At 39.7% G+C, this 11,287-nt stretch overlaps 1 protein-coding gene across 1 annotated transcript; it reads right to left on the reverse strand.

Annotated features, from left to right (window-relative positions):
* Positions 1-635: 635 nt before the first annotated feature.
* LOC111568737 (uncharacterized) lies at positions 636-10,412 on the reverse strand. Its single transcript, XM_023270526.3, has 5 exons — positions 10,154-10,412; positions 6,118-6,290; positions 3,532-3,843; positions 2,865-2,906; positions 636-998 (listed from the first exon to the last, which is right to left on the reverse strand). Exons 1-5 carry the CDS (start codon positions 10,207-10,209, stop codon positions 940-942), a joined length of 642 nt encoding a protein of 213 aa, XP_023126294.1. The 5' UTR covers positions 10,210-10,412; the 3' UTR covers positions 636-939.
* Between the last annotated feature and the right edge of the window lie 875 nt (positions 10,413-11,287).

Genomic DNA, 11,287 nt, shown 5'->3' on the forward strand with positions numbered 1-11,287 from the left:
TGGTGGCAGCATCATGATGTGAAGCATGGTGGTGGCAGCATCATGACGTGAAGCATGGTGGTGGTAGCATCATGATGTTCCTCAGCAGCAGGTCTTATAAAGGTAGAGGGTAAATGAAATCCTGGAGGACAACCTGATGATGAAACATGGAGAAGATCAGTTTTCCATCCAGACAATGAGTCGAAGCAAACAGACAAAGATCCTCAGAGATGGTTTGAAGACAACGAGGAGGAAGTTCTGGAGTCCGAGTCAGAAAATTAAAATAAATAAAGTCTTAATTAATCTGTATTAAATGTTTGTTTTGGTGTTTTGTCGCCTCCAGTGGCTGAAAAATAATAAACAAATAAACCAACAATGGATCAACGGTCCTTCATTAGTTTATTTCAGCTCAGTACCAGAAGCGTATCAATCCGCCGCTGAAAATAGTCCCCAACAAATGTGACGTTTTACAAATTTAGAAAACTGCATCTGTGGCTTTTAAAACTAATTAATCTGTGAACATCTACAGAACCTGAACTTTACTTTTATCCATTAAAATGAATAAATGATTCATTTTAATGGTTTTATTTCGTGTTTACTGCTTAGAGAACGTCGCCATCAAGTGGAACGTGTCGGTATTACAGCCTGTAGAGCCCAAACATATTTTAAATACCAGTGCGTTCGAATGACGCCACTGTTGTTTTTATATTTAAAAATATGTTATTTGCAGCATAATAAATGCAGCTTCATCTTCTCGTCATGATCTCAGCCTGAATATATCCATGATCAGCAGCAACACTGACTCTGATGGAAGATTATTATTTTCCATGTTTCCTGTAAATGATGACGACAGTCCACACCAACACACTGTCTTCACTGCAGCGGTTTTTATTCTGGTTTCCAGGTGAGTTTTCAGGTAAAACTGAAGCTTTTCTGTAAATAAATTAAACATTTCACCCCCTACATAAAAACCAACAAACATCCCAAACCGTGAAGAACGAAGATTCTCCAGGAGACGCCTGAAAACACAAAGAAACACGTCATGAGCAGCTTTTAATCATATGATAAATGATATTTACCATTAACCTGTGAGGAATTATTCAGTTTCAACTCTGACCATCAGAATGAGGATTTAAATTATCAATCAATGACCTGAAAAGACCAAAACTAATCGACTGTAACATTCAGAACCTTAAATGTGGATAAATCTGTCACTGAAAATCTTCATTTTTAGCATTAAACTCTGTATTTTTGAGACATTTTAATTAGAAGAAAAACTCATCTTTTCATGTTTGATGATGATGATAAAAATGTAGAGTAAGAACAGATTTAAAGGAATATTTCTCCAATAAACTATTTTTTAAAAGTTGATTTAAATATAAATGAAAACGTGTGTTTTGAATAAAACTGTAAAGATAAAGTATTTTTTAAAGTTTTTTACGTACTCAGTAATAGTTTTTTCCAGTTTTTTCATAAGCAATATTACTTCTCTATTGAAGCATCACTGTCAGTTTCACTTGTTAAATTTGGATTTAAGTCTTATTTTCACTTTAATTAATAATGTATTAAATCTGATATTTTCATGTTATTAAATTTTTTCTGAGCAACATCTGACACAAAACTTTCCTTTAGAACCAATAAAGTTCCAACTAAAATCCTGCCCATCATTCTGGAAATTCAGCATCGCTTCCTTTTTGTTATGATCTGGTCATGCTAGACATCCAGGTCGTAACATATAAGAACACCTTAATTATGATGGTCTTGGGCAGCGTTTAGCCCAGGATATTCTCTCTCTCTCTCTCTCTCTCTCTCTCTCTCTCTCTCTCTCTCTCTCTCTCTCTCTCTCTCTCTCTCTCTCTCTCTCTCTCTCTCTCTCTCTCTCTCTCTCTCTCTCTCTCTCTCTCTCTCTCTCTCTCTCTCTCTCTCTCTCTCTCTCTCTCTCTCTCTCTCTCTCTCTCTCTCTCTCTCTCTCTCTCTCTCTCTCTCTCTCTCTCTCTCTCTCTCTCTCTCTCTCTCTCTCTCTCTCTCTCTCTCTCTCTCTCTCTCTCTCTCTCTCTCTCTCTCTCTCTCTCTCTCTCTCTCTCTCTCTCTCTCTCTCTCTCTCTCTCTCTCTCTCTCTCTCTATATATATATGTATATATATATATGTATATATATATGTATATATATATATGTATATATATATGTATATATATATATATATGTATATATATATATGTATATATGTATGTACACAGGAAGTCCATTGGAGTTCCATTCCTATGGATTAACTTAGGTCGATTTTCGAAGTAAGTTGGAACTCCAGTGAAAATGTAACCAAAGCCGTTCCGTGCATCACAATATCAATCAGTACTTCATAAAGTCATGAATACCAACGACTTTCATGCACGTATGAATCATTTTACAAGAACATAAGAGAATATGATGCTTTTTTATCATTGAAGATCGTCGGGACAGTTACAAGACTGTGGGACTGAGGCCAAGCAACCGGCCGATGTTTGTCGGTGTTTCTTCCTGTTCCCAGCATTTTATTCTATCTAATTTCACTTCCATGGAGACAGCTTTCCTTTTCTTCCAAGCATCAGAAGAGTCTGACTTACGCTGGGAGCCATAACGAAGGACAAAAGTTAGTGAATGTAGCACAATCCAAGGTGGAGTACAACCAGAGAATGGAAACAAAGCTGTCTGATAGCGCCGTGTGACGACATATTCATCCGCTCCACTCAGGAACTAGTTCCACGTGACTAGTTCTGACGTACCGCCGAACCCCTGGACTCATACACAGAAGCTATAAGTCTAACTGGGGAAAGTGATGAACAGGAACTGATGCTTAATATTTCTGGTGAAATATCTGTTTGAGGCATTTGAATGAAGCTGTAACTTACCAGACTGACTGACTCCACCCACCGGGGCTGAAGTATTGGACTCTAAAGGAAAACAAACGCACCCTGTTAGCGTTAGCTGTTAGCATGAGCGCTGCAGTTTCTATTCATTGTTTCTGAGTCCTCCTGCCAGAAGATATTTCTGAGTTCTCTCTCCTTCATGTTGTTCTGGTTCCACAGTGCTACAGGACTTCAGATTGAAAAATGAACCACAGTGAAGAAAAACGTGGACAAAGTTTACATTTTTCATTCATTCTGGACCAATGTTGACTACTTTTTAGGTAAATTTGGAGTCATTTTAGGCCATTTATGAGTAATTTTGGATGGAATAAGTCAGTCTGGATACATTTTTGAAAAATTTTGGACATGTTGTGAAGTATTTTGGAGTAATTTTGTAAAATATATAATCAAGGAATTGTGTTTTTTCAAAACATTTCTGAGTTCTCTCTCCTTCTTCGTGATGTTCTGGTTCCACAGAGCTGCAGGACTTCAGAGTAAAAATGAACCACAGTGAAGAAAAACGAAACAGAAACTCTCTTCTTGGAGCCCAAACCAAACAGATTTAAATCATCATATTTTTCATGCATTAGATGGAAGTTCAGACTTATATTAAACTTGACAGACAGCTGTGATGCAGGTCTAAGCCCCGCCCCTCACCTGCCACACCCACCTGACATCCTGACCAGCTCGATGTTGACGTCGGTGAACTTGTGCGGTTTGCTCACCGAGCAGACGTGAGTCCCGAAGTCGTGGTCGTGGACCCGGTGGACGGTGAGCCGGATGCTGCCGGGCTGGTAGCTGATGCTGTATCCGGAGCTGCAGTTCCTGAACGTCTTGTGTTTGATGTAGTGACACAGCAGCTGGCCGTCCGGACTCCACCACTGCACCGACAGCTGGGACACCTGGCCGCCCGACTCATACCTGTAGGAACACGGCAGCGTGGCGCTCTGACCAGGCCGACAGGACAGCTGCACAGCGCCACCTAGAGGAACCACAACCAGGAGAGGTTTACACTCTTCTAGCTCTGAGCTCTGGTTCAAGCTGACAGCAGAACAAGAGCTGCTCTATTTGTTTTCTTCATCCTGATGACTTGAAAAACAGAAAGTGAAGCTCAAACATACAGACGAAACCAGTGGCCATTTTACTCCTCATGCACATGCTCAGTGAGGGCACTCCATATGTGTTTATTTCTAGTATCCGTATGAAAACATTTGACAAAATCAACCTCATATATTGGTAAACTTCAACATGAAGCAGCTTGTAACTTTGTTCATCTAACACCAACATCTAGACCTCTATGAACATCTAGACCTCTATGAACATCTAGACCTCTATGAACACCTAGACCTCTATGAACATCTAGACCTCTATGAACACCTAGACCTCTATGAACATCTAGACCTCTATGAACACCAACATCTAGACCTCTATGAACACCAACATCTAGACCTCTATGAACATCTAGACCTCTATGAACATCTAGACCTCTGTGAACATCTAGACCTCTATGAACATCTAGACCTCTATGAACATCTAGACCTCTGTGAACATCTAGACCTCTATGAACACCAACATCTAGACCTCTATGAACATCAACATCTAGACCTCTATGAACATCTAGACCTCTGTGAACATCTAGACCTCTATGAACACCAACATCTAGACCTCTATGAACACCAGGTTCTGGTTCCTACCAATGAGTCCACATCAACATTTAGTCTTAACATCTAAAAACTGGAACATTGTCTGGTCAAACTTGAGCACATCAGGTTCTACTGATGTTAGAGCCTCAACAGTTGGACAAATGTGGACCAAAGACTGGATTTTAGTAGAAACATGGATCCATCCATAGATAAACACTGACAGGAACTTTATGGAGACACTAGACCAGCCTGGTTTGGAGGTTTTGCACCTTTTTTTTTTATTTTGAAGAACAAATTTTGGACAATTTTGAGTCATTTTAGACAATCCTTATCGTGATTTGCACAACTTTGAATTATTTGGGGACAAGTTTTGAATAATCTTGGAAAATTTCAAATAATTTTGGACCATCTGTATCTTATTTTGAATCATTTCTAAGAAATTTCCGACAAGATTCTGCACTTTTTTCCATTTTCAAGGACCAGTAATTATTCATTGCTGTTGTTCTGGACAATTTTTAGTCATTCAGGACATTTTGTGTACTTTTTTGAATAATTTTGTAATAGTTTTTGACCATTTTGAGTCATTCTGACCAGTTTTCAAGTCAGTTTTATCTTATTTTGGACACATTTTTAACCATTTTAATAATAATGGATTAGATTTATATCGCGCTTTTCTAGACACTCAAAGTGTGTACAATGAATCCATTATTCATTCACTCACACATTCTCACTCTGATGGTGGTAAACTACATTTGGTTGCCCTGGGGCAGACTGACGGAAGCGTGGCTGACAATCTGCGCCTACGGCCCCTCCGACCACCACCAGCATTCACACGCATTCATACTCCAGTGTGAGTAGCAGCACTGGAGGCCAGGTGGGTAAAGTGTCTTGCCCAAGGACACAACAGCACATGACTAGGACAGAGCGGGAATCGAAACGCCGACCTTTCGATCATTGGACGACCCGCTCTACCAACTGAGCCACAGCCGCCCCAAGTTTGGACAAGTTTCACATAATTTTGAACAATTTGGGGTTATTATGGATAATTCTTGAGTCATCTTAACCTTAGATGTCATGTTAGATGTAGAAATATGGATCCATCCATAGATATACACTAACAGGAACTTTATGGAGACACTAGACCAACCTGGATTGGAAGTCCTGCATTGTTTTCTATCTTCAAGGACCAGTAATAAAAAACATCTCCTCTGTTGCTTCTATTTCATCATTCTGATCTACTATAAACTATTCTGAGTTTTCACCACATTTCATGGCTGCTGGAGTTTCATTTCTGGAGAAATTGAAGCTTTAAAGAGACTTCAACAGTTGTTTTGAGGGTGAAAATGACACAATTCTCACATCTGAAAACAAGAAATTCTTAATATCCAGCCAAAAAGTTTTAAAGAACTTAAGTTTGGGTCCCAAATATCAAGTAAATAATCTGTCCTGAAATCTGTCTGATTTGTGTAAACCAAAAGTGAAGTCTAGTTGGTAACAAACAGCATGAATCTGACTCTGAACAGCTGATATCTATAGAACCATGAGGAACCTTCCAGGAGATCATCTGTTAACCAGTTAAATCTGGTTCAGGTGAGCCTGGTGGTTAAACTCACCTTTTCCCAGCAGGTGTGACAGGATGAGTCCCAGGTAAAGCTTCTGCTGGAGGATCCACATTTGGACAGCTACATGGATGTGAACATGGAGACTCGGAGGGCTGAAGCGACGCCTGCCTGCCTTCACTTTTGTTTTCGCTGGAATCAGTTTACAAGCTGAAGAACCGACGCTGCTGTGGGTCAGAGTTATTAACAGACACTTTGTTTACCATGGGTTCATCAGCATTCAGACGGACAGCAAGATGGCAGAAACATGAAGGACTCATCCAGGAGACAACAAAAACCCTTTCAGAGTAAAAGTCCTGCTTGAAATCACCAAAATAAAATACCAGAAATGAGCAAATATGGAAAACAGCTCATTAAAAATTTAACAAAAAAACTGAGCAGCTGTTCTGGAGCTTAGAGGAGATTGTAGCTGTTTATTTCTGACTTATTTTTCTCTTTTTATTTCCATTTTTTATGGAGAAACACAAACCTCTTACCAACGAGACAATCAATAAAATTAAAGAGCAAGTTGCAGGATGAATTTCTGACTAACTTCAGAGTTCTCAGCCTTGACAAGCATGTACACAGCAGCTTTTAGCTCTCCAGATCATATCATTTTATTAGTTTTTCTGTGTTCCTTACTTAGATACTTGGTCCAGGCACAGAAGTAGAGTTGCACTGAACCTATTGGCTTGAAATAAACTAATGAAGGATTATAGATCTATTGTTGATTTATTTGTTTACTATTTTTCAGGCACCGGAGGCGACAAAACACCAAAACAAACAGTAAAATTAATCCAGATTAATTAAGACTTCATTTATTTTTCACTTTCTGACAGAACTTCCTCCTCATTGTCTTCAAACCATCTCTGAGGATCTTTGTCTGTTTGCTTTGACTCATCGTCTGGATGGAAAACTGATCTTCTCCACGTCTCATCATCAGGTTGTCCTCCAGGATTTCATTTATCCTCTACCTTTACAAGACCTGCTGCTGAGGAACACCATGATGATGCCACCACCATGCTTCATGTCATGATGATGCCACCACCATGCTTCATGTCATGATGATGCCACCACCATGCTTCGTGTCATGATGATGCCACCACCGTGCTTCACATCATGATGATGCCACCACCATGCTTCACATCATGATGCCGCCACCACCATGCTTCACATCATGATGCCGCCACCACCATGCTTCACATCATGATGATGCCACCACTATGCTTCACATCATGATGATGCCACCACCGTGCTTCACGTCATGATGATGCCGCCACCGTGCTTCAGGTAGAAAAAGACAAAAATGAGCTCAAATACATGAAAACCAGCTGTGAGGAAACATGAAAGAAGTGTAGAAAGAAACACAAAAAGAAGAAATAAACATAAAATAACTCATAGAGCTCATAAAAACACAACCAGACATCAGGGAGTTCAGGCAGTTAAATCATTTCTTGTTTCACTTCCTCGTTTGTTGTCTTTTCTATGAACAAATAAGACAAAAACTTCTTCCATTTGAATTTCAGACAAAGAAACACAAATTGCTTTCTCCTTCCTCGTCTTCAGATTCAGATTTCTGCATCTCAGCGGCTCTCAGTGACGTAAAGATGAGTTTAGATTCAAGTTTGTCTGCAGAAAAGATCAGATAAATGTGATCTTAAAAGACTTTACAAAACAGAAGCTCAACCTCCTGATGTTCACAGATCAGCAGTTTGACAGAATAAACTCAGATTATTTAGATTTTTCTTGTATTTGCTCCAGCAGATGACAAATTTCTAATTATTGGCCTTAAAAAATGAAAAAAAGATACAGAAAAGACCAGAAAGAGACGCAAAATAAACAAACAGAGGGAAAATGACTGTAATAAGACACAAAAATGGCAAGAAAGGAGACGAACAAAAACAGACATAAAACACCTGCAAAGACTCACAAAATGAACAAACTGATGCTAATTTAACGCAAGGAAACATAAAATCACCTCTGAGTTACACAAAAGGACGACTAGGACATGCAAACACAAAAAGTGACGCAAAATTAACACAAATAAACATAAACTGACTGCAAAGACACACAAAAAGACCAGAAAGAGATACAAACCAGTGAAAAGGAGACACAAAATGAGTAAAAATTGAAGCTACTTTAATGCAAGCAGGAGCAAAATCCCCTCTAAGACACAAAAAAGCACAATAACTAGAGAAAAAACAACCACACAAAGACTACAAAGAGACACAAACCAAAGAAAGAAACACAAAATGAACACAAACAGATGTAAAACACCTGCAAAGACACAGAAAAAGACCAGAAAGAGGCTCAAAATGAACAGAAGTAGATGGAAAATGATGCAAAGATGCAAAAAATGAAAATAAATTGATTTTAATTCAATACAAAATGAAATAAAAACACATCTATGACTCACAAAAAAAACAAAACTAGAGACAAAATGGCTGGGTAGGAAAAGATGAGGAAGTGAAACTGACCCTGAATCAGTTTAATCTGATAAAATAGGAACCACATTCTGCAATATTTCATAATCATGTGTGATATTATTTATTACCTCAGTATGATTATGACTGTTCTATTCTCATTTTAATTATTTATTTTATCTTCCCTTTATTCCTCTGATCGACTTCTTGCCGATAGCAGGCACACAAAAACGACACAAATAAACGTGAAAAACCTGCAAATATGACAAAAAAGTGATGCAAAATAAACAAGAAACACACGACAGACAAATGCAGAGACAGTAGAGCAGAAACAGATGCAAACCGATGAAAGAGAAACACAATATTACTACAAAAATGTATTAAAAGACCATAAAGAGACACAAATCAGTGACAAAGAGGTGCAAAGTAAACACAAATAAGCACAAAATGACAGCAAAGACACACAAAAAGACAAGAAAAGCATGTAAAATGTCCATGAATATGCATGAAACACCTGCAAATGTGCACAAAAAGAAACGAAAATAAACACAAAACATGATAAACAACTACGAAGACACACAAAAGTACAGAAATAGACACAAAATGCAATGAACTGATGCAAATTCAATGTAAGCGAAGATAAAATCATCTTAAAGACACACAAAGTTACCACAAATACACAAAACAATCTTTCCATCCATCCATTATCTATACACCGCTTAATCCTCACTAGGGTCATGGGGGGCTGGAGTCTATCCCAGCTGACTCAGGTGAAGGCAGGGGACACCCTAGACAGGTCACCAGTCCGTCACAGGGCTACATACAGAGACAAACAATCACTCTCACATTCACACCTACGGGCAATTTAGAATGATCAATTAACCTCAGCATATTTTTGGACTGTGGGAGGAAGCCGGAGTACCCGGAGAGAACCCACGCATGCACAGGGAGAACATGCAAACTCCATGCAGAAAGATCCCGGGAAAGCCGGGACGTGAACCAGGGATCTTCTAGCTGCAAGGCTAAAGTGCTAACCACTACACCACTGTGCAGCCCCCACAAAACAATCCCTCCATGCTTTATTGTCAGGACTATGCATTCACTGTGGTAGTCCTGGTCAGGAGAGACACACAACAGCCAGAAAGTGATGAAAAAGACCACAAAAAGACAAGAAAAATCATGTAAAATGTCTACAAATATGTATGAAACGGCTGCAAATGTGCACAAAATGACCAAAAGGAGACTAAAATGTTCACACTAAGATGAAAAACAACTGCAAAGATACCCAAAGTATAGAAAGAGACAAAATGCAACAAACTGATGCAAATTCAATATCAGCAAAGGTAAAATCTGTTATGGTTTCCTTTGAGGCTCAGGTGCAGGAAATGAGACGTGGGACAGTAGTATGTAAAATGAGGAATTATATTTACAGCGGTTCACAAAAACAGAACTACAAAACTAAACCGGAAATACTGGATCATACAGACACAGACTGACTCAGGAAAACCCCTAGTGGGTTGGCGGAATGCGAACACGAAGCAAGATTAACAACCAACAGAAGGTAACACCTCGGCAGGAAGATACTAGTAAATACGAGAGCGAGAATCAACAGAACAACAGATACTAACCTGCAGGGAGAAGGAGCAGACGTGGTGTTTGGTCGATGGTGAAGGTTCCAGGGCATGGAGGCTGCAGCAACAGGCTTGTGAATGGAAACGCCAGAGGTGGAGGCAGAATGGTCCAGGTGAGTGGAATCCAGGTGGAGAAGCCAACCCAGGTGGAGGGTTTGGCCGGATAGTCGGAGGAACCAGGTGGACAGGAGCAGGAAGAACAAAGACACAATTACTAGAAGTTCCAGGTAACTCAGTGGCTGGAGAGAACAGTGCAGAGAAATGACTACTGATGGTTCACGGTCCGGTGACAAGCAGCAGGGATGGCTCTTGATAGGACGAGCTGCACCTGCTTCTGCCTCGGCTGATGCTGATTGCAGATTACAACCACCAGCCTCTGTGTGTACTTGTACTGTGTGTACTTTCACTGTGTGTACTTGTACTGTGTGTACATCTACTGTGTGTACTTTCACTGTGTGTACTTCTACTGGGTGTACTTCTACTGTGTGTACTTGTACTGTGTGTACTTCTACTGTGTGTACTTGTACTGTGTGTACATCTACTGTGTGTACTTTCACTGTGTGTACTTCTACTGGGTGTACTTCTACTGTGTGTACTTCTACTGTGTGTACTTGCACTGTGTGTACTTCTACTGTGTGTACTTCTACTGTGTGTACTTGCACTGTGTGTACTTCTACTGTGTGTACTTGTACTGTGTGTACTTTCACTGTGTGTACTTGTACTGTGTGTACTTGCACTGTGTGTACTTCTACTGTGTGTACTTCTACTGTGTGTACTTCTACTGTGTGTACTTCCACTGTGTGTACTTGTACTGTGTGTATTTCCATTGTGTGTACTTGTATTGTGTGTACTTCTACTGTGTGTACTTGTACTGTGTGTACTTGTACTGTGTGTACTTTCACTATATGTACTTCTACTGTGTGTACTTGTACTGTGTGTACTTTCACTGTGTGTACTTGTACTGTGTGTACTTTCACTGTGTGTACTTTTACTGTGTGTACTTCTACTGTGTGTACTTGCACTGTGTGTACTTCCACTGTGTGTACTTGTACTGTGTGTACTTGCACTGTGTGTACCTCTACTGTGTGTACTTCCACTGTGTGTACTTCCACTGTGTGTACTTGTACTGTG

This window comes from Amphiprion ocellaris, chromosome 1 (assembly GCF_022539595.1).
Source record: "Amphiprion ocellaris isolate individual 3 ecotype Okinawa chromosome 1, ASM2253959v1, whole genome shotgun sequence".
Taxonomy (NCBI): Eukaryota; Metazoa; Chordata; class Actinopteri; family Pomacentridae; genus Amphiprion; species Amphiprion ocellaris.

What these genes read in the sequence shown, in the direction of transcription:
- LOC111568737 (XM_023270526.3), bottom strand. Translation starts at nt 10,209, where the DNA reads ATGCCCTGGAACCTTCACCATCGACCAAACACCACGTCTGCTCCTTCT. An exon ending in CGAGCTGGTCAGGATGTCAG is followed by an intron (nt 2,907 to 3,531) that starts GTGGGTGTGGCA and finishes GTTTTCCTTTAG; the next exon opens with AGTCCAATACTTCAGCCCCG. An exon ending in GGGTGGAGTCAGTCAGTCTG is followed by an intron (nt 999 to 2,864) that starts GTAAGTTACAGC and finishes TTGTGTTTTCAG; the next exon opens with GCGTCTCCTGGAGAATCTTC.